The following is a 23,965-nucleotide window of genomic DNA, read 5'->3' as shown; positions in this document are numbered from 1 at the left end:
CCAGCTACTTAATTCATGCCGGCGCTGGGCAGCGCAGCAGGACTGCTGATCAGCTTGGCCTGGGGCACTGTGCATGCAAGTGGACTTGCATTTAATAATAGCCAAGGAAACAGACACGACTTGATTTTGTTTTAAACAGTTACAACAGCAACAGGGGCACACTAGCAACTGCAACAGCTGCGGAGCAGCCGCAGCAAGTGCAGCGCCAGATGCCACGTATTTGGGCACATCCTGTGTGCCAGGTGCAGGCTCACGTTGCCGTGTGTGATATTCACAAGAACCCTGAGAACCAAGTGTCACTGTCCCCATCTGACCTCAGGAACTCAAGCTGCAGTACCTGAAAGCTGCTTCTCCTGGAGCTCCCAACTCCTATTAAGACTCACAATAAAATATGGAGGAGCAGACCTGACGGCAGCAAGAACAAAAAGCCTTCATCTACTGAAAGCGAGGACAACTGAACTAAGCACTTACGCTGTGTCAGACCTAAACCACAGATCCTAAAATAGTACTAAAAATAGAGGTTTATAACCAACTGATATAATAATCTATAAGGAAATTAAACTACCATTTTACCAGTCATGCTATGTCAATCTAAGTAGAACTTCCTTTAATGACTTACTGGGACAGAAAAAAAAAAAAGACTGGTTTCAAGCTTTGGAGTTTCCTAGTCTGAAGCATGGCTCCGGCGAAGCCTTTCCCTGACAGACAGCAAGGCGGTAGGTGGGCACTCAGCGGATGTCAGGAGAGGAGGACCTGGAGGAGTGGCGGCAGCCGGGGAGGCTGTCCCACAGCAGTGGCCACCCTCTCCTGGACTCTCCGTCTCCCTGAACTGCTGTGACCACCATTCAGGTGGTGCTTCTATGAAAGATGGAAATGGGGCGAGGGACTTCGGTATCAGCAACTAAAACTTGCTTCACGTACTTCTCACATTTTCTCTGGTGGCCCCTGTCAGATGTCAGCGGCCTCCGGCGCTCATGACGGCTCAGAAAGCCTCTCCTGGCGCTACCCTGGGAAGCAGACCCTGTGTGGACACGCGCGTCAGGGCAGATTAGCCCCGCAGCTTGGATCAGGACTGAAGCCACAGAGAGAGCCTAGCACAGACCCTTGGAATCGAAACACCCCACATACAACTGTGAGGTCACAATCCCTCTTTGCTGGCCCAGTGTGCTTGCATCTTCCATTACGAGTTCTCTCAGACGTCTAGACTTATATTTGGAAGAAAACAGTCCTTTGGTTTGTAACACAAACTTGTACGACCTCCTTATTTTGCTTCCAGGAGTTCTGTTCCTCTCATGCTTTTGGAAACCTCTCTTTGTCCCAGTCTCTCAAAAGCCTTCGTGTTCTTCATAATGCTATTTTCCTAACACTGTCTTCTGAGAAGCCCACGTTTCACATCAAACCTGTTACCTGGGGGTTGGATCCATGGATACACATTGAGGAGGAAGACGTCTGCTGTAGAAACACATCACACGTTAAAGACCGTGTTCGGCTTCGGTGGGTGGAAGGCCCTCTAAGGAGAGAGAGATCGAGACTCCTGATACTCAGTTCTGCTGAGTAACTCAACAGAAGGACACCGCTCCGGGAGAGACAACAGGCACATTTTCAGTGCCAAGGTGAAACCAGGGTGAGGTCCCTGCCAGAAGGATGCCCCCTAAGAGTGGCTCCGCCCTTGGTCCTGCTGGCACAGGAAAGACCTGTCCATACCCCCTGAAGACCATGACCCACAAGGAAGAGCACCTGCCCTGCAGGAGAGGGGAAGGCCGCAGCGGGCAAGCGGGGTGAAGCTGTAGCACAGGGAAAGCGGGTGTGGAACACCCACCCCCATCAGGTCCCCCCACTCAGAGACTTGTGGATGCTGCGCCTGTTCGTGCCAGGTGCTGCGGAAATGACGGTGAGCAAAAACAGGCGCTGCCCCGGCTCTCAAAGAGCTCACACCCGGAATTCCCTTAAACAATTAGAAATCTAAGATGTAAAGGGAATTCATTTAAAGAGGGCACTCTACATTGGGAGAAAGTCCAGAAGATCAAGCACTAACCTAAACAAAGCACAGGTCACAGGCAGACCATAAATTTAAAACTACCTCCTAGCTCTTGCCTCCCCTCCTGACTGACTCAGCTTTGCCAGTTCTCCCAAGGCCAAAGGTGACTGAGTTTGAAGATTTCTTCCTTCGGAGTTCTTCGGTGGAATATCCATTCCAGGTCATGGATTAATCTCTGGCACTCCCTATCTCCCTGACTCCCCACCCCCAATGCTTGTAATCACTTTTTACATAGTCTGAACTAGAATTGATGGCAGGAATCTTTACTTGGATGAAAATGAGTGCATTCCTCCAACATATTTTTTAAAAAAAATTTTTAGTTGGATACAGATCTCAGCATTACCATGGTCCAAAAATTATAAAGGGCAATTTAATAAGATGACTTGGGCTGCAGTTTTGAATTTCACTATGTGATAAGTTCACTAAAAAACTGGAAGGCTGAGTGATAGTCATTTTATATTGAGCTTTTTGGGGGGACCACTAGCCATAGTTAGGCTGTATTTTAAAACAGGGCTGAGGATTCAGACCACAAGGCCCACACATTTGGAGCTCAATTTCACGTTCAATGTACAAATTCTACCACCGTCCACTCTGTTGCCTTACAGATATCAAGCCTTGTAAACAGTTTCATTACTCCAGTTCAAAAGAAAAAGCCGAGTAGCTAGATATGCACATAAATCCCAAACAAAAGGTATAATGATGAGACCCACACATGGGAGATAAGTATGAACTTATTTGTTCACAAAATGTTAATGACTTAAAGAAAAAACTCCTCTTTGGAATTTCTTAGAGTTGAAAATTTAAAGGGACCTCAAAGACAAAAAAGACATTATTGAGTCGATCAATTCCTAACAATTCCCTTAGAGGACTGTGTATCAAAATGGCACTGTGGGAAGAGGCAGTGACACACCTTCTACAACGCAGTGCTGTCAGGCTGTGCGTAAAGTAAGAAGCAATGAGGAGGCAGTAGCGGTTGGACTGCTGATGCACTCAAACAGTTGCCTTGAAGTAGAATAAAACTGAGCATGAAATGAAAGGTTCATGCAGGTCTATGAGCAAAACAAAAGCAGAAACCCAGAAACCAGCCCCGCCCCCGCCTGCCCTGCCCTCCCAGGCCCCCCTGCCAGCCCCCCTGCAAGTTCTTCCTGTGGGCTTAGAACCCTTCTGCTTCGGAAGACCTACAGGCTTTATACATTCACCTGGTGGCTCATGAAGACCAGAAACACTGTCATAGAAAGAAGCTCTCTGAATATTCTGAATCTCTAAAGCAGAGAAACAGCAAAAACAGGAGGACAGAAGAGCAAATACACAAACACTTCAGTTAGTGTGCAAGACATTCGACATCACAAGTAAACTTTGAACTCGGGCTACCAAAGTAGCCAGTCCAGGGGAGATCCCATGCAAACATTACCATTTACAAAATCTGCACATTTGGACACAGTTCCTTATAAAATAAACTTAATCTGAATAAAAAATGCATATTCCCAATTCCAGATGTGAACATTTTATCACAACAATGTTAAATGATTACCCCCATGTAAATGCAGGATGAAATTTTAAGCGTTATATAAGGTACTGTGCGGTTGTCCTTCATAAAATGACCTTGCAGTTAACAAAGTAGGACAAGGCTGCTGTAAATCAGAGCACTCTGGTAAATGTATATATGAGTGGCTTTTACTGTCAAAATTTATACTGCTGTGTAATTTTACTTCCAATACAGACTTCGGAAATACGATTTACTTCAAATATAATTACTAAGAGATAGGTAACTACCATTAAGGAAAAACAAAATTCAACTTCAGTTGCAGTAAAATGTTAAAATAACTTTAAAATCTTAAGTAAGATGATACTTGATCATACCATTCCTCCTAAAAACACCCAAAGAGGCACATTTACATTAACAAATGCAATCTTTAGGGTTTTTTTTTTTTCTGTATATAAGCCCCAAGAAGTGGCAAGAAGTCCTGTGCAGCTGGTAGAGATCCCAAAACATCTTTTAGCGGAAAGCAGGGCACTATGAATCTCTAGGGCAGGGCTGCCACCAAAAAATCTGATTTCTCCTGGTTTGGCCTTGAGAAAACTCTGTAAAACCCTAACGCAAAGTTTATTTCAACACATAATGCTTTCTTTCAAGGTATGGCACCTTCACAGACAAACTATACTCCTTAAAATATAGTCAGTCATACATTCACAGCCACTCCGCTATTTTCTGCTTTTGCATTTGTGTGGTTATAAAAGTAGAAAAGGGCTATTTTCTTTTCCTGGAGAAAAAGCTACCCTTTTCCCAAGTGACTTCTACATGCAGAGTGAGCGGTGAAGAATTCTCTACCCTTGCACCCTCCTCAAACCTTTGTACGGAACAGTCCTCAAAATCGGATAAGCACACCATTCTCTGCCTGCCCCTCCCCCGACAGTGAGTGACCTCTGAGATCCTGTCACTCAGATGACACCGAATAACTGTCCCCCTAGTAGCATTATCAGGAGAGCAGACATGAGAGAGTACTCTAGAGCGGTTGCTAGCACAGTCCAATCAAACCTGGTGCAGGGAAGATTTCCATCAGTCTATTGTGACACAAGTGGCCACAGAGGCTCCCAAGCACCTATCTGCAGAAAGGCAAGGGCGACAACAGGCTGGGCACTCTGGGGTCCGAGCTGTGGACTAAATACAGACAGACACGCTTGGGCTGGGATGGAAGGAGCTTGGCAAGGCTGGGAGCATTTTCACGCCATGTCTCTGGAATCAAATGAGTCGCATCTCCGCAGCCATGGAAGCACAGAAAGGCAGGGGAATGCTCCCCAGCCCCGGTCCTGCCCGTAGGGCATGCCATGTGCGGCAGGGCTGCAGCCCCACCTGTATCCGTGCTGGTCAAATCTGATCCCTGACGCCTCAGACCCACTGCTGCCAAAGGCTCTCCCATGCCGGGGACGGCAGGACATGGGGTTGGAGGAGAAGAGGGGGGCGGGTCACGGAAGCCAGGCGCCATGCTGGAGGCCCGCACAGTCCTCTGACTGCATCTGCGCACAGCCTGGGCTTCCAGCTGTCCGCAGACTGCGAGCTCTTGAAGGGCAGGGCCACGTCCTTCCTCACCCAAGTACAACAGACCTCACAGATTATGACCATGGTGCACATGGTTACGTGTGTATGTTGGATGAATGGGTCAGATGCTCCACAGGTGTTTCCACATATCATTTTGGGTTAAGAGATTTAAAAATAAGAGTCATAGTGGTTCACAACATCAGAACCAGTATGTAAACTCAGGACACCTAATTTTTTTTACTACTATCTTTAATTTCTCAAATACCTGCATCTCTCCTTCAAAATGAAAAGAAAATCAGTTTTTGAGGCTCCAAGAGTACAAATGCCAGTTTCCTTTCTTCCTTCCTTCCTTCCTTCCATGGCCACCTCGAGGTTCTTTCACACCAGTCCAGCCGGCCAACGACTGCCAGTTCTGCTGCTTCAAGTTCATACCCTCTCACCGAGCCTGGCTCACAAACCAACTGAAGCTGTTTATTCAATAAAGTCAAGTACATTGAGACAGGCAATCAGGCTTCTCCGCCACCTGGGCTCACCTCCTGCCCACACCCTTTCGTCCCAGCCCCGCTCTAAAGCTGGAAGGGGACACTTCCCCTGGGCTGTGACTTCCCACTTCTGTCCTGTGATCACTCACTCCAGCTGCTCAACCCCTTCTCCCATGCCAGCTTCACTCCGCTCATAAATTAGTGCTGAAAACTGCCGGCACATAGTTAAGTTCTCAGTAAATGCCAGTTTCCCTTAGGTATCAACAAATTATTATCTTTCAAAGACAAGGAAAACTGCCTCCTCCTCCACGACATTTTACCTTAGCACCCCAAGAAAAAGATAGCCCCTTCCTCCTGTTGCCCACTGCTGAAAGCTCATTCCGTACCGTCTGCATGGCGCTCCCCACGTGTCCTTGGTACTCTCACGTGTCTCCACGTCTCCCTCCCCTTCCTGTGCACTAAGATGTAAGAGGAGCGCCAGGAGGGGGGGACCATGGGGAGCTGACCCACGTCGCGCCCAACCCAGTCACAGCAGAACTGCCGCCTAACAATGCGAGTATTCACGACCGGCAGCGCTGCCCCTTCCTCTCCTCTCTGTGGCACTGCCCATGCGCATCTCCGACGCCCCTGTGCTGCTTCCTCTAGCTCCTGGGGATACCCTACGGCAACTGGCACTCAGAGTCGTCCTTCGGCTCTGGTTCCAGTTTCTCACGTTCCATCCTAACAGTTCACAGCCACAGGGCCAGGAGTCCCTTTGCCATGGAGGCGCTGCAAATGTGGTGTGAGGCTCCTCCTCCTCTCCTCCTCCTCCTCATGCAGCACCCCCGACTGACCAGGTCATTGCAAGTACATGACATTCAGCATCGTTTGAACTTTCAGCCCAAGGCACGAAGAGAAAAAGCTTCTGTTTTACTTGGTGGAAACCTAACGTGTTTCCCAAACCTCTCCTTTTACAGTAGCAGGCACACGGTCTCCTCCCAGGACACATACACGCACGTGTGCCTGTACTGACTAGGTCTGATGTACAGGGTCGTCCTTGACTGGATTATCGCTGACACGCTTATCTTTCCCCTACTCACTCTCTCTGTGTTCATTCTTCTCATTCTCTTTCCTTTTGCCCCAGATGCCTAAACCCTTCTTTTCTGTCTTCTGTATTTTTTTCTCTCTCCCTCTGAGAAGAGGGCTAGATTACAAGCTCTTGATTTGCTACAGAAAACGTAGACGTGAGCCAGGCTACTGAACAGGCCTGGCCTCGGGGTCAAGGCTTCCCAAGGGGCAGATCTGGGGCTACGGCCCTGCCTGACGGGTGGCCGAGCGCAGAAGTGGGACGCAATCAGGAGGAAGTGGAGTGCTGAGAGCTAAGCTCGATCCCACGATGCATGCGTGTGTCTCTGGTACTAGTAAAGCTTTCTAGTCTATGATAAAAAAAATCGTCAGAACCTTCTGAGGTTCACGTAAAAAAGAACTATGAGGATTTGAGGAAACAGAAACTGACCCGCAGGCAGGCATCTGGGTGCTCTCGTCAGTCACTCTGTGTGTGTGCCCGTGTGTTGGACGCCGCTCAGCTGCCCCGTCTGCCACAGAGAAAGCGCTCAGGGCTTCGCAGGCCTGTGTCTCAGTACCCTTGGATTATAACCCAGCGGGGACCAGGGTGGCCTGAGGCACATGTGCACTTCTTTATGTCTCTAAGCCTAGAGTGTTTCCCACCCCCCACCGCATCCACCCAAGAAGGCAGATGTCCTGTTGCCCAAGTACTCTGAAAGTTCCGATACAACGGCAGCCCTGCTCTAGGGAAAGAGTTTTAAAGTAAACTATTGATATAGATGCACAGATATATGTAAGATAACCATATCTAATCCTTAATTGTAAATGATTCTGGCCAGTCTTCGTCACAAACAGAAGCACATTCTTACCATCCTTCCAAAGCTCGGCGACGAATCTGTCTGATGACTGGTGCAGGAGCGTGGCCACGTTGTCGTTCAGAGGGTCCATGTTCTTCATCAGCCACTCGTCCGCTTTGTAGTCCACCTGGCCCGGGCCAGAGCCAGACAAAAAACAACAACAACCAAGAAACATTTAAAGACTCACCCACAAATGTCCACGGAGCAATCTAAAAAGCGGTTGTCTCAAAAGTAATGCATTTGTAACGTATACTACATTTAATGGTTTACAAACGTTTATCGGCACATTTCTTATAAACTTATTCAAATGTAGCAAAACTTCAAACTCAGTACACTTTTAATCAAGTCATTGAATTCTTACCTTCCCTGCATAATGTATAATGCAGAAGTCAGCTTTGTCTTTCAGTTGCCGAGGTTTCTGAAACTTGGAGTGGGAACCTTGCTCTTGAACTAGTTTTTCAACAAAGGTTTTATCAGTGGCTTTAGGGAACCAGCACTCTTCATCCAAAAGGGCAAGGACACCGGGAGGGTTAGCCTGATAGTGAGAGGCAATAAGAATGACAAGTTTTGCATGCCACTTTAAATACCCATTAGTTTTGGCAATTTAACTTCCAAAAACAGAATTTCGTGAAGATCTATGAGAAACAAACTGCTAGGATAGGAGGGAATATCCAAACCAGGTCTATGACGCAGACACGGAGGTCTCACGCCGCTGTGTCAGTGCTGGGAGACAACGGCTGGGTAACTCATCTCATAACCATATAGATGTAAATTGTAGGTAAATGAATTCCCAGTAGGTGGTGTCCCCAAAATGCAGCAAATGAAAGACACTAAAAAGGAACTAGGATGTGGAGAGGTGAAACTGAATATTTATATTCAATGACTGGATGGATAAATTATTCAAAAACCTTCAGACATTTATAGCCAAATCAATTTAAGTTTCTGGTTTAGTAACGATTAAATAAAAAGTATTGTTTCACATTTCGTGAAATATTTTAAGCTATTATTCAGTAGAGTATACGGAAGGTGATGAAATGATTTATCAGTTACTTTATATACGCATTTCAGCAGACATCTGAGAGCCTTGTTCCACTCAGCTTCCTGAAAAGAGACCAAGAGACACAGAGCAGAGGGGTGCAGCCAGGCCTGCGGGGGAGGGGAGCGGGGCACTGCTAACAGACACGCAGTTTCTTTCTGGGAGGCTGAAAGCACGCAATGAGACAGTGGTGATGGGTGCACAACTTTGTGAGTGTGCTAACAACCACTGAATTGTAAACTTTAAAAGAGTGAATTTTCGGGTATGTGCCTAGAGCTTGTTACTCTCTGGGAGCTCAAAAGTCAGTGGAATGAATTCTTTTTTTGAAGGAAGGTGGGGTACACATGTAAGCTAAATAAAATATTTAAATAGTGGTCTGTTTTGTAGAGCTTCCGGATCATCACTTATTGCCATACTGCAAATATGGCAATTTGTGATATAAGACTGAACGTACCAATTCTAGGGCATATCAGTTTTTGAATAAATCTCTATGATCAGTCTTCTTCAACTCACAATGCCTTTATATTTACTGGGGAAGAGAAAGCTCTATACAAATACCGCTTAAAAAGTAACTGGAGGCTATAGCTAAATATCAGTGAAATAATGCGGTACTATGGTCAGAGGAAGGTGGTAGAACCAGACGCCGAGAGAACCCCTCTGCCATGTGCCCAGCACCGAGACCCTCGCTCCCTGGCTGTCCTGTTTGTGGTCCCCCAACCTAAAAGGAACCACAGGGTTTCAGAGCAGCTAGAAGGGGACTATAATCGAAGGCAGCCGGCCTTAAGAAACCCTAGAAAAACAAAGGTTCAGCGTGGCTGGTAGCTCAATATGCCCCATTCATCTGACAACTTTGAGAAATGAAGTACCGTATTAAGATAAGCAAAACATCCATTTCCGACCATAATTTTTACATTTTCAATTCCCTTTTAATAAAAATATTTCTAACTTCTGAAATAGGACCCCAAATATAATTTAGTCTTTTCTAAATGACTCAGTGACAGCATAATTATGAATACCCATTATTGTGTCTCCTTTTTATTTTTCCTGCTTCATCCTTCAATGTCAAGTTGACTGGTAGTAACACTTCTTTAAATTGGGGGTTTCTAAAAGAGCTGTAAGTATGAGAGACTATTTTCTGTCTGAGGCCAGAGGCACGATCAGGGGGTTTGTAAGCACTTTCTGAGCTCAGAGGCTCTCCTGCTGCCCCTGCTGCCCCCGCTCCCCGGGCGAGGCCACGGCTGGGTTTGGGGAGAGGAGGTCAAGGCTGGCAAGGAGCTGTTTAGGCGTTTATTCTCCTTCTGGAAAATGGCCTCACTCTCCATTTTGAAAGACCCATCAATAGAGTAATTATCCCTTATCATTCTACATGCTATATAGTGAGATTTCCTACTATTGTAAGCTCTTTATGTTTCATGGATAAGTAGATAAGGAACAATGACTTACAGAGAGAGTCAGCATTAAATCCTGAATTCCCTCCCTCCCCTTTCTGAGCTTAAGTTGGGACTACTCAGGGGAGAAATAAAAGTGTACATTCTAAATTTTGGGGGGGAAAAGCCTAGAAGTGCCAGCATAAGAAGTATAGGAAGGAGGAGGGAGGGAGAAAGGAGTGGAGGAAGGGAGCAGAACAAGTAAGGAAAAAAGAAAGTACTTTATTCTGCTCATTGTCCTTAAATATCTAGATACAGCTGCAGATCCTCCCCATTCCAACACTTTCTGAACAACTGACTGAATAATTTTTCTAGAACACCATTATCAATACATTGCTCACCTGCTAATTTTTAGAATGTAGCTCTGGACTGTTCTTCTGCCTTACGACAGCTACACTGTGAAACCTGTGACACTGGCACAGAGCTGGCCAGTTCAGAGCATCACTTAGACCGGGAACCATGTAACCAGTGAACAAACCGCCACACTGTGTTCTGTCCCCTGGCTTTGAATCAGGCCTGTTAGGACCAGGGCCACGCTATCCACTCCCCACATCCCCACAGTGCCCCCAATCTTTTTATTTCCAGGCTGTGACTGAGGATTTAATAAATTTCTGCTGTCTTGATCTTATCCTGACCCAACAATACCCAACAAAACAACTGAAATCCAACAAAACAATTAAAAATGTGGCCATCAAACCCTTTCTGCCTCACCTATTTTTCCTATGAATTAATTACTAAGGTTGAAATGTTTACTTTCTCTGTCCTTCTCACTTTTACAATAAAAGCATCATGTGAGAATAAAGAAAAAAGGTATTGTCTTAAGAGGATAAAGCAAAAGAAATGCAGTGAGTAACATTAAGAATGTATGTTCCTGCCCTGGCTGGAGGCTCACTTGATTGGCGCATCATCCCGTACACCAAAAAGTTGCAAGTTTGATTCCCAGTCAGGACACATAACTAGGTTGTGGGTTTGATCCCCAGATGGGGTGTGTAAGGAGGTAACTGATCGGTGTTTCCCACATCAATGTTTCTCTCCCTCCTTCTTTCTCTCTTTCCCTTCCTCTCTCTTTAAAATAAATTTTAAAAACATATCCTTGGGTGAGAATTAAGAAAAAAAATCATTTTAAATGTATAGTCTTGATTCATTTAAAGGTCACAAAACCATCAGATTTTAAAACCCTATAAGAATATTTTCTAAAAAATAGGGTTGGATGGGGGGAAGGGGGTAAAGAAGGGGAAGGGTCTAGTCAAGGAACTAGTTAGTATAAATAACTCATGGACATGGATGACAGGGTGGGGATAAACTGTGGGGGAGGGGAGGGGCAAAGGAGAGCAACAGGAGAAAAATGGGAAGACAACTGTGATAGAACAATTATGAAAAAGAAAAGAAAAGGAAAAAAAAAAGGGTCGTGCTTTGGCTGCTGTGGCTCAGTGGACTAACTGCCAGCCTGCAGACCAAAAGGTAGCTGGTTTGATTCCCAGTCAGGGCACATGCCTGGGCTGTGGGCCAGGTCCCCAGTTGGGGGCGTGAGAGAGGCAACTGATTGATGTTTCTCTTCCTCTCTTTTTCCCTCTTTTCCCCTCTCTCTAAAAATAAATGAATAAAATCTATTTCAAAACTACACCAAAATGTAAGAATTAAAAAAAAGGGGGGTGAGGGGCTGGCAGTGATAATTTTACATTTGGAAGTGTTTTGATACAATTATTCCTGCAGACAAAGAGATGGATTTAGCAACTCTTATGGATTCTTTTCCATCCTAAATTATAAGTGCAGATACATAGCTAATACTTTCTTAAAACATAGAGCTTCCAGTGTTCTATAAATACACTCAAATCACATGATTATTGATAATACTAATAGGAAATAACCCATCCTTTTATTTATATAAATTCCCAACCAACTTTTTGGACAACAGAGCAGCTAAGAGACAGTCACGTTTGTGTGTACATGGTGTTCATGGGCAGTTACTACTAGCATGCCCTGACGGCTACTTCTAAATAATGCGGCAAGGCACGCAGAGGCAGATTCCTCCCAACCGCCCGTCTTTGGGGAGTTCTGCCCTAAACAAGCAGCTAAGAGTGCCTGGAAAGTAAAAGGATCTTCTCTGTATGAGCCAAACAAAAGTTACGTTACTTCCCTTACACCCGAATTCCTAATGTGCTACAAGCCCATCTCTGACAGGGTGACGGTCTTCTAGGCTTCCTTCTTCCCAACTCTGACTGCAGGTACTGTGACACCCAGGCTGTGGGCACAGCCCTCCAAGCCCTCCAAACACGCAGAACACAGGTGGCAGAGACCGGAGAGCACAAAAAAGAACCGCTTCCAAGCCTGGAGCACCTCACAGGAGACATCCGGTCGTGCAGGCACACCTACTGAACTAGCAATCAGAGCTCTACGTAAGTCCCCAGTATCAGGGCTTACTTATGTTTACTTTTCCTATATTTTGGTAGCTAGCAAAATACAATGAGCACAAGCTACCTGCTGCCGGGTACATCAATACTTGTTAGAGGTCATATAGTTTCACGAGTGGATCAGTTATACATGTTACATGTATTCTCCATGACACCGAACCAAAAGAAAATAAACTCTGATGCTTGCTAAGATTGCTATAAAAATATATCTGCCTCAACATTAAAAAGAATTTTTCTTAATTAAAAAAACTATCTGCCAAAATAGAAACAACTTTGTACTTACACAGGTAAGCTTTAGTTATCTGAGAAATGGATTTACAAGCCCTGTCTTAGTTTTGGCTAAATGAAGTCTCCCTATATTGCCTAGGAAGTGACAGGTGCTGACGGCTGAAGGTACGTGTGACCGCCACCACCGTGGCACCTGCAGTCTGTGAAGAGCCAGGGCACATTAGCCAATGTATTCACACATGCAAGCCAAGGAATAAGGCTGTGAGGAAAGAGCCAAAGAAGGGTCTTATTGGCATGTTACTTACTTTCGAAATAGGTATTTTATCAAAGTATCACCTTCCTAGAAAATTTACATTAGAAAAATAACACTGATTAGACAGGGTAATTAGTCTCAGAGTATGCCAAGAAAAGACTCCAGGCACCGCCCGCACAGCCACCGAAAGCCGACAGCAAGTGAACACTCACGGGTCTCTCTATCAGGTCGATGCAGGGCTGCAGATCCAGCCCGAAGTCTATGAAGTTCCACTCGATGCCCTCGCGCTGGTACTCCTCCTGCTCCAGGATGAACATGGTGTGGTTGAACAGCTGCTGCAGCTTCTCGTTGGTGTAGTTGATACAAAGTTGTTCAAAGGAGTTCAGCTGTAGATGTTGAAAGAATCATTTTCCAAACACCGGGAGGGAAAGGAAAAACAGAAATAGTCACCGAGTTATCAAAAAATTCGTTAAAAATTAATTAAGTATTTACTACATTATTGCTTTGATCTAATGACAGTGACTGAACAAGGCAGGGGGGGTCTCAGTCTCTCCATCACACACACACACACACACACACACACACACACATGTTTGACCTTTGCCAATATCAAGTGATAGTGCATTGCTGCTGGGAAGTGAACTCAAGCATTTTTTCTTAAGTCACAGGCATTTCTGTTTCCTTCCCCGCCTGTTTTTTCTATTGTGCTGTTGATGGGATGAAGAAATATGTATAATATTCTTAAAACAATCACCTTCTATATCAGAAGTACTCAACCTTTTTTCCTGACTTCAGACTATTCACACAAGTAGCATGTGCCCATAAAGAACCTCTTTCATTATAAAGAGTGATCCTCAATTAGGGCAGGTGTAATCAATCTCCAAGGAATAATTTATGGTCTGAAGAGGCATTCCTGTCTTCCACCCCCACGGAGGTGTTCCACTCACTATTTTGGAATGAGGTCGTGCTAGAAAGGCAGGGGCAGTGTTTGTGTTCTCGACACTGTATTTCTAGTGAACCACACAAAGAGCTGCAGGCTGCTCAATTGGCTCTGCCTTTTCTGTTTAGCCTTACTACGATGTGTGGTAGTAATTAAAAAAACAAACAAACAAACCTAATTTATATTTTTCTTCTACATTTAAGCTACCAACTATATTTTAAAATAATCAATTTTTAGATTGGTAGTGCATGGTATAAAATTAAAACAGACCAAAGAACTGCACTAAGTCTCATTCCCATTCCCAACTTCATCTCCCGGAGTTAAGCACTATTACTTATTTCTTGTGATCCTTCCAGAAATATCCTATGCACTTATAAATGTGTGTTGTTTTATTTTTTAACTTAATGTATTTGGAGTCATTCTGTATCAGTAAATTAAGCTACCCCATTCTTTATAATGGGTGCCTAGTACTCTATTTTATGGGTATCTCATAATTAATTGAATCAATCTCCTAATGGTGGGCATTTAGGCTTTTTCTGTATTCTTTTCCCAAATAATGATCAATAAACCAACCTGCATTTTTAGCATTAACACACATTTTTCTACTGTCTGTGTATTTATATGTCACATCTATACTCCTTAAAGTTCTACAGCTGTTTTATATCCTTTAATACCCTCTTAAAGATTTATATGTCTATAGTACTATGTTTTATCCATTGCTCAAGTCTTTTATATTTCACAGTAGCATTGTAAAATTTTCAACTAAATCTTGCCCATTTCTTCTTAAATTTATTCTTACATATTTCATCTGTTTTTGTTGCAGTTGGAAATAGGATTCTTTTCTTTTATTCTGTCTTCTGATTGTTTATATATAGAAAGGCAACTGATTATTTTGAAAATGTAAATCTAAGTTATGGACATTTCTGTTTCCTTCCCTGGGAACTCTGCCCATTTACCCAGCTACTTTTCATGATTTCTCAAATTATTTACAAATCAATACACATTAAAGCACTTATTGTGGCAGCTGCAGTTCAGAAGACAAAACTGCTTATTCCAGTAACAGTTCCGATTTTATAAGCATAGACTTATAATTTTAAAGGGGTTCATTTTCAAAAGGATAATTCAATATCCAATAGTGGCCAAACTAGCACAAGGATCTCAAGAAGTACTGAATTTCTTATCTGTGCCTTACGTATATACAGTCAGCCTATTAAGGGAGAGATAAAGATATAAATATTTTGGAGACCAACATTTTATCACCTTTTTTTTGCAGGTATATGTCTATTGTACAAACATTTGATGGATTGATGGTGAGCAAATGTTTGGAAAACTCTAGTCAGACCAGTAATAAAACACACTGAAGTCCACCCTCAAACCCCGGGGTTTTATCTCCAAGGCAGAGATGGTCATCTCGCCTCACTTCCCCATTGCACAGCTGACCCCTGGCCCCGCAGCCACCACCATGGGGCCCGGGCCACTACGATGGCCAACAGCCTCAATGGTTCCCCTATGTCTGCTTTTGCCCCATACCACACTCCAGTTCCCTTTGGTCAGCTCCATCTCGTCACACTGGCCTCCTAGTAATTTCTAACATTTGACAAATTCTCTCCCACACAGGACTGCTGCCCAGAAAACTTAAGAGGCCGGAGCTTCTCCTCCTTCGAGTATGTTTAATGTCACCACTGCAGAGATACCTTCCATGACTCAGCTGCTGAAAGTTGGTCTCCCCAACTTTTCTATCGCAGCATCCCTTTCACTTCATTATTTATAATTCTGAGAACTTAATGGCTATTTGTCATTCATTGTTTGACTCTCTACTAGAATGGCAGGGACGACACCTGCTACCTACCATTATATCCCCAGTGCCTGGCACAGCATAGTGAGTGTACATAGTGAGCCTTAGTTAATATCTGTTAAAAGAATAAGCCAAAGAAAGAGCAGGAGGGAAGAGACATACCTCAAAAATCTCAAATCCAGCAATATCCAGGATTCCAATGAAAGATGCTCCCTGGCGTTTGGTCCTGTCCAGAGCTTTATTGATACGGTGAACAAGCCAGCGAAAGAGCCGCTCATAGGTAGCTTTTGCCAATGCTTCTACTGCAAAATCTGCCTATAATTAGACAACACCAACCTTTTATTCTGAAAATGATCCCGACAAAGCATTAATGGCTGTTATAATGGAGTTTAATGTTCTACAGTGCTCAAAAAACATGAAATAGCATTTAACTGTTTAATCACATCTCAATTTCCTTCATCAACAAAGGGTGTTAGTACAATTAAATGTAAACTAGAGATTAAGAGTTTAAGGGACAGGTGAAGATGCCTGGTAAAAATGACCCCTCCCTGTGTGCCTGGGTTCTGTGCAGCATATCTGCTTGGAGCCTGAAAGGAGCCCACCAGGAAATGGTGAAGCCAGCTCCTGTGTGCTTGGTGCTGTGCCGCCCACACCGGGACAAGGGGCTGGATGCCCCACCTCTGTGTGGTCTCCGGAAGTACACAGCTTTGTCCTCCTGGAAAATCCTACTACCTGGGGAAAACTCAAGGTGGCATTTCAAATTTCCTTTTTTAAAAAAGTCACCTTTAAAATTTTTCTAAAAATGAAAAAAACTATACAAGAGAAAAAAAACAACAACCCTCAATTAGTACCAAGAAGCATCCGTCCTATACAGCGTTAATTGATTCAGTTTGTTACGTGCCAACGAGAAGGTGTTATGACCACGAGTTATCATTCAAACACTTGCATAATAATTAATGGTAAGTATACTTGTTCTTTGGTCTGGGCTTTCTGCACGTAGTCTCGGCCGACCTTGATCCGGGGGGTAAGGATAGCCCGAGTAAACTCCATCACATTCATCCCAAGGAGATGGCAGAGCTTCTGTGCAGCTAGAGTGTAAAAAAAAATCTCCTAAATACTAGACCCCTAATTATAATCACAAGAGTCAATAAACACTTGAAAAACTTTAACAATCACTAAATTTTGTAATATAATTTAATAATCACTTAAGTATTAAATTTAATGTAAATATTAAATTATACCAAGAAATAAACTAAATGAAAGTTTTAGGTCTGATGAAAAACACCTTCATTCTTTCAATTAATAACACTCATCTTAGGCTATGAGGGATGGTGACTTACTATGGCTAACAATGCAGGTTACCGAGTCTTAGAACGCAAGGCTAACACACAGAATGAGAGAAACGGTGTTTACAATAGTTGAAACCATCATGTTACTAAGATAACTGGTCATGCTCATGTAATGACCCTGACAATATTTTAGTAGGCAAGAAACCGAAAGCTTTTAAAAAAAGCAATTATTTGAATATAGGGCTGACATGACGCACTCGCACCAGCAATACGGCACCTGCCTCACCAGAAGTTCACTGTCTCATATGCCCAAGGCCCAACACGTGTACAAATTATTATAATTACCCTGGAATTAAGCATTTAAACAATAAAATTCTCGAAGGGTAAATATATTTGAATTATACTTATTACAAGTGTAAGCTACCCCAGTTATTTCAAAGCCCTAATGCAGGCTACCTGCTGGCACCCGGTCAGGAGCCCTGCCTGGGCAGGGCAGGCCGGGCCTCAGCGCGCACTTCCTTTGCTTTGGGACTCTTCTCACTGGCTCTTCCCCACTGCTCTGCCTCAACTGCAGGGTCATGGCTCCTTTTAGCGAATGTATGAATGCATGTGTACAGGTATTGGATAGGAAGTTAAAAAATACAAAGTAGTACAAAAGGCAAATTGCTTGTACTCCTTTGCTTTGCATCATGATAAATGCCATTTTAGCAGCTAAAAGATATACTTCATAGCGTGGTTACATCTTGGTTTACTTCAATCTGTTGGATATTTTAAGGCAGCTCCCTTTTTACCATTAAAATGCTGAGGCATGTATCCTTCTCCATAATGCATGTTCTTCTGTCTGCCTCTTATTCCCCTTCCTGAGACCATCTACTTAAGAGAGCCAAGCTTGGGAAAAAAAGTTTCAGAAGTAAAATAAAGCACAATGATTAATCAAAGCCTAGGAAACAGAAAACTTACTGGTCATCTGAGCCATGGCAAGTACAACTTTGGCTTTATGATGTTATTATAAAGAAGTGTGGCTAAGTGTTTAAACAGACATCAGAACTCATTCATCCTAAGGAGAGCTGGTACCTTGGGTGGCTAAGCTCTTACTGCAGGGCTGAAAAGTGCTGCTCAAGGAAGAATGAGCCTGACTGCCAATGGGGGAGGTGGCAACGGCAGAAAGAGTGGAGGAAGGGAACAGAGTGGAAGACAGTTGGGGTGGGGGAAACAAAATGAAAGAGAAGTACACATTTTTCTATAGTTCTGACTTTTAGAATTATTTGTATGTTGCATATACTAAAAAAATAAGCAAAAAAAGGTGGTAGTGGGGGGGCAGGGGGATGCAATACAAACAAATAAGTGAAGCTACCTACAATACAAATGAAGATGCAGTGATGCGAAGGCAGGAGGGAGGTATTCTGACTACATACTCAAATGCTAAAGAACCATACACAAATATCGTACACTGATTAGCAGGTGTGTTTTTCAGAGGGGTATAGGTTAGTAATTCTGAAGCTCTTTTATGGGTACTCTAGGATCAAACAAAAATAAATAACTGTATTGTAGATAAGCCAGATTTCTTATTGTCAGAGAAAGTTTCAAATTAAAAGAGGGAGATGCCTACAATAAACCTTGTAGTGTTGGATCAAAACTGGAGGTATCAAAATTGGGATAACTGTAAAAGAACAACAATAAAAAAAGGCAAAAAACAAATAAACAACTGGAGGTATCAGTATAAATCTGTGGTTTTTAATATATATTCTTAGAGATAATAATAGGACTGTGAGTATGTGTGTATTCTCTAAGAGAAGTTAAAAACAAATGAGATCCTAGCACTGCCAGCCCCTAGATACTGGTAGCCGAACACAATTCTTCAATAGGAGGAAACAGTAGAGAAATGGCCAACGCCAGAGTCAGGGTTGGAAAAATACAAAATGAGTCTGGAACACTTTGTGATGCCATAAAGTAAGAAACTGCTTTAAAAAAAAGTGGCAGAGTTGGGCCAAATAACCCAAGAGCTAATCTGATGGGGTTCCAGCTCCTAATGGCCAAGTCAAGGACAAGGTTAAGAAAATAATAATAAAATGAACTGCAAAACCATAGAATCATGTGCCTATACTGATATAAATAATTAAATGAATAAAAGTGAAACCTCTTCCTTACAGTAGAATTCCAGGGAATAAATATAGAAGAATGATATAAATGGAAAGTTATCACTTGTCATACACCACAAGCAATACTGCTTCAGGTAAGAATTGTGAATGGATGCTCAGACTAGTAGGTCAAAGAGTCTGATGAAAAATGGGATTTATTTCCTTAGCCTTAAAGTGTCTCCCACCCTCCTCTCCTCTCCTCTCCTCTCCCAAATACTTATTACAAAGGGTAACCAGTAATCTGACAGTGGAGAAACCTGGTAGACTTGACCTTAACCAAGTGATCACAGTTAACATTACCAATAATGAGACAAATTGCCATGATCAGTCTCCTAATACAATGTATTGAGAAGGACACAAGATCACTTCTGTGATAGATGCTCTTACCAAATACATAACCTGAATTTAATCAGGAAGAAACATCAAATACAGACAGAGCGACATTTTCCAAAATGTTGATAACTGGCCAGCATTCTTCAAAAGTGTCAAAGCCACAAAAGACAAAGATTAGGCCCACATTCCACAGTAACTGGTCAGAATGCACTAGTTGCAGCTCCCTTTCGGATGAGCTGTGTAGTCTCTGCAGCTCACGTCTCCTTGCTCCCTCCCCCCCAATTCCTAATGCCTCCCAGGGCTACAGCAGGGTCTCCAGTGCCACTCTTTGTCCTACACCATTTATGACATTAGATTGGCCCTTATGCAGGCACGTAGTCTTGTGGAAATACTTCAGGGGTGCTTTTCATGGTCGCACTAAAGCTTGTTCTTGGAGAACACAACAACAAACCATCTCAAGAGAAATCAGAATCAGCGGCCATCAGTTTACCTGTATTTTCCGGCATGGAAGCTTGATCAGTGTTTCGCTCCTTTTTGAAAGAAATATTTCCAAACTGAAGCACTGAGGATACGACTTTAAGCATTGCTTTATTAAAAAGAAAAAATAATAAAAATAGTGCATCAACATACAGCAGAGACATATTCTGATTTATTTTGTCTAAAAATTAGCTGTATGAAACTTTTCATAAGATGTCTCAGGATTTCATAAAATTACAGGTAGTTCTCAGTTCCTCAATCCTTTGCTAGTTTAGGTTAGTTTCCCCCAATTTATGTCTTATTTAAATGAGTGTCAGAATGTTAAAGAGAAATTCTACATACACAGAATCTCTTCATGGGAGAAACCCATTATATGCATTGCTTCCATTGTCTCCTGAAAGTTATCTTTGTCTTGCTGTCCCGGAATGGGAATGTAACCATTGGAGAGAAATCTGTAGTTATTAAATCCTTCAAGAAGCAAATCAGCTAAAAGAAAATAGAATGGAATACAATTAAATAAATACTCATCAACAGATGGAAGCATGCCCACACCCAGATGGCACCGATAGCCCAGGAGAATAGCTCACCACCCAACCATCACCACCACACTTTCTCTTTCTTTATATATTCATGTTAAGTACACAAACACATGCAGTTTTCCATTATCTGTATCAAGCAAGGAAAATAATAAAGTAAACTACAAAAATCTCAACTGGAGTTTGAGGGACAGTGGCTTATATGATAAATATCGTATTTTAAATTAGGTAGCAGGGAAAGGTTGTAACTTTTCCAGAGAACTAAAACCTTATTGTTTTCAGATTTAAATATGTATTTTAGAAAGCTTTTAAACCCATATTCCATCTTCTTATCTTTGCAAGTAGTTAATAGCAAACACTACTGAGGTCAATGTGAGATTATGTGGACGTAAGATGAACACGCAGATACAGAAGGTATGGAAGATGGGCCGGGCATGTCCTCAGCCCAGCCAAAGCCCTGAAACCCTTTCTCCGAGCCAGCTTGTTAGTGGTAAATTTGCTTGTGGGAGTAATGTGCAACAGACAACTTGTATAATATTATGACAATATTATAATGGATCCCCCATTGCCTATTTGTACTTTAGGGGCCATAGGTTAGAGAGAACTTAACTTACTCTTTTGATAAATGTGCTTGCTCCGCGAGAGCAGAAGGATGCTCCTCAGGAGGGATCAGAACAGATAGGGCTATTTACCCCTATGATGGATGTTATCCCGTGCTCCCAGCTGTCTTTGTAATGCTCGCCTGCAGAGAATTTCTGATCACTCCTAGCCCTTAATTCTTATCCTTATCTACATCACATTTAGTTAACTTCTACTGGGTATGGATGGCTTTCTTTTTCTATATCTTTAACACTTTGACCTTATGTTTTTGATCATTACTATTGCAAAGTTATCCTGCCAGTCTGGAAGCCCGGGGTTTTCTTCTCTTCTGCATCACATGGTGTATGTATAATGAATTTTTAGTTTCGTTGTTGGCTCTGTCTGTTGCTCCCCCCCCCCCCCTTGGTGGTCATTTTCTAATCAACTTCTGGGTTCAGTGCTTTCACAGCAAAAGCATTTCATTGCAAAAGCCTACACCTCTAATGAGAAAAGTAGAGCTGTGCATGTATCTATTTACCAATTTAGAGAATATATATGAGTCATACAAAAGCAGTGAATTTAAGACTCAAAAAAATGGAAAGTTGTGCATTTTCTCCTCTCCCTCATATACCCTGCAAATTTCTGATCCAGAACAGAATTCTACATTTTAGCCTACCCAGGTCCAAGCTTCTAGTCCTTGTGATTCATGACAAGGGAAAAGAAAAAGAAAAAAGAAAATCCACCTTAGGTCTTCCCACTACTAGTGGAAGCATAACATATATATTTAGTTGTTAATCTAGTAATACAAATGTTTGCTCAACTTAGTTTTATTAAGTAAATTTATTTTTTACTTTTTTTAAAATAAAAGTTGAAACAGAACTTTACAAAAATGCATCATTTGTCTTCTAATTTAAAAATATTTAAAGAGAAGAAAAAGGACAATAGATAACACACCACCCATATACCTGCCACTTCCAAGATTTACCCCACGGCACTGAAATCCAATTTCATTCTCATGTTCATAATCTGACCAGCTAGAACTTAGAGACATTTGCTCCCCCACAATGTCTCTCTCTCAAAAAAGTTTAACATTAACAAAGATATTTATATGAATGTGAAACAGTAAAAATCTGTGCGACTTACACTTTAGGTGTTCTCCTGCTCCAGATAACAACTGGTAAAAGATATGAAAAGTACGCTCATCTTTCGCCTGACGAACAGCACGGGATTTTTCCAGAAGGTCTGAGCAAAGGCGGTTAAGGGTTACACTGAAAAGGTGCTCCTCTTTCCATGTCCCTTTAATTTGTGACGCATTTTCTCTCTGATACATATCAACTATCCTGCAATAAACTTTGTATGCAATAAAAAGAAAATACACGCAGCTTATATTTCTCACTAATCTACTGATGCACCGGACTATCAGGGAAGCTCAAGTGCTTCCCTCCGCCCCACCCTCCTCCTGATCCTGATTATAGTCAGAGAACACAGAACCATACAGGGAACTGTACGAATCTATTAAAAATGATGTCGAGTTGTTTAAGGCAGGAAAAGCCTTATAATATCAGAATTATCACAAGAAATTACTTAAAATAACAAAGCTAATAAGTGGTAGAGCTAGAAATCAAAACTTGGTTGAATTCCAAAATGTACGTGCTTAGCCACTATGCTACCCACGAGAACCCCCCTTTACTGAAAGCTTCGCAGAAGTGGGGCCAGCCCCTTAACACCCATTCCCTCGTTTTCATTTTCTAAATGATGCCTGGAGGTATCTATGACTGGATGAACTACTTACTGGCTTTGCCTTCACACTCTAGACCCACTACGGCCAGTACTTAGAGCCTGCAGCTACCTACTCGGCCCGGGCTTCCCGTGGTGCAAGCAACCCAGCCCCCAGTCAGCGCCTTCACTCACGTACTGTACGCCTGCTTGTGTATTCCAAGCACATGTCTGAGACCTGTTTGGGTTTTTTGTCCACCCTGCCTTGCGGTTCCTGGTGTGTCTCTGGCTCTCACAGACCCTCAGTTTCACTGCTTGGGAAGACGAGAGCCACTCTTGAAATCAACCGTCCTGGGGCCACCAACTGACTTAATTCTGTATGTGCCACAAGGTCTAAATTTTAAATTGCTCTATACCACATTTGGTAAAAAAACACATTCAGATGACTGATGACATAGCAAACCAATAAGAAGAAACTCTAGCTCCATTCCCCTGTCATTTTCAAGTGTTTCTTGTGTTTTCTGGTTGAGTGTATTTAGAAACATGATATACAGTTCTGAATTCACAAGAAAATTTTGATCTGCCCTTTAACGGAGGGATAGAAACAATGTATTTCTACACTGGAGATCACTCTGACAAATATCAGAGAATTTGTCATCTGCAGCCTTCCTAACTGGCATACTACCAATTCAGAATCATTTCTACTTTATTATCTCTTCACTCAAATTAATTCTCTGTAGACCTATCATTTCTTAGGACTAGCCTAGGTATTTGACATTTTCCCCCCTCTAGTTTTATTCTGCTTAACACTAACTGAAATTACTTTAGCTCTGTACTTTTACTGTACAAGGCTTGTTTCAATGGGTACATGCCCACCCTGCGAATATCAGAAGCAGGTGGTAAAAAATAAGTGAACACAACAATAACTGAGGAGTAGTTCCATGTAACGATATTCAGCTAGAGGGCCTTATACCACGCTAACGTTTCCCAGGTTGATGATATTCGGGAAGTCCTCACTCAGGGGGACTCTCCACCTCCCCAACCATGTGATTAGGTTATGACTTGGGGTTATAAACAAAAAACAACAACAAAACACCACTTTGGAGTTAATGTTCAGTAGTTCAAAGTATTTGATCAAGCCACAAGCCCTCTGGGCTTAAGTTTTACCATCTTGCTCATGGGAGTGATATCACAAAGGGTTGCTTTGAGGCTGTGGGAAGACTAAATGATTCTTTTTTAAAAAAAAAAATTATTATTTTTCTATTACAGTTGTCCCACATTTTCCCCCATTGCTCCCCAACCCTGCCCATCCCTTCTCCCACAGTCAATTCCCACCCCATTATCCATGT

At 42.7% G+C, this 23,965-nt stretch overlaps 1 protein-coding gene across 1 annotated transcript in view; it reads right to left on the bottom strand.

Moving 5' to 3' along the window:
• MYH10 (myosin heavy chain 10) overlaps positions 1-23,965 on the bottom strand; it is a 139,457-nt gene that overhangs the window by 43,604 nt on the left and 71,888 nt on the right. Inside the window, exons 8-15 of the mRNA XM_090291349.1 lie at positions 22,044-22,142; positions 20,128-20,271; positions 19,799-19,894; positions 16,518-16,636; positions 15,711-15,863; positions 13,026-13,199; positions 7,820-7,993; positions 7,471-7,585 (exon numbers count right to left, since the gene is read on the bottom strand). Coding sequence (XP_090147475.1) covers positions 7,471-7,585; positions 7,820-7,993; positions 13,026-13,199; positions 15,711-15,863; positions 16,518-16,636; positions 19,799-19,894; positions 20,128-20,271; positions 22,044-22,142 — 1,074 coding nt within the window. The remainder of the gene's footprint in view (positions 1-7,470; positions 7,586-7,819; positions 7,994-13,025; positions 13,200-15,710; positions 15,864-16,517; positions 16,637-19,798; positions 19,895-20,127; positions 20,272-22,043; positions 22,143-23,965) is intronic.

Source organism: Furipterus horrens, unplaced genomic scaffold (genome assembly GCF_987537825.1).
Source record: "Furipterus horrens unplaced genomic scaffold, mFurHor1.1.pri manual_scaffold_11, whole genome shotgun sequence".
Taxonomy (NCBI): domain Eukaryota; kingdom Metazoa; phylum Chordata; class Mammalia; order Chiroptera; family Furipteridae; genus Furipterus; species Furipterus horrens.
The sequence above is the reverse complement of the archived record's forward strand: the minus strand, read 5'-3'. Positions and strand labels throughout refer to the sequence as shown.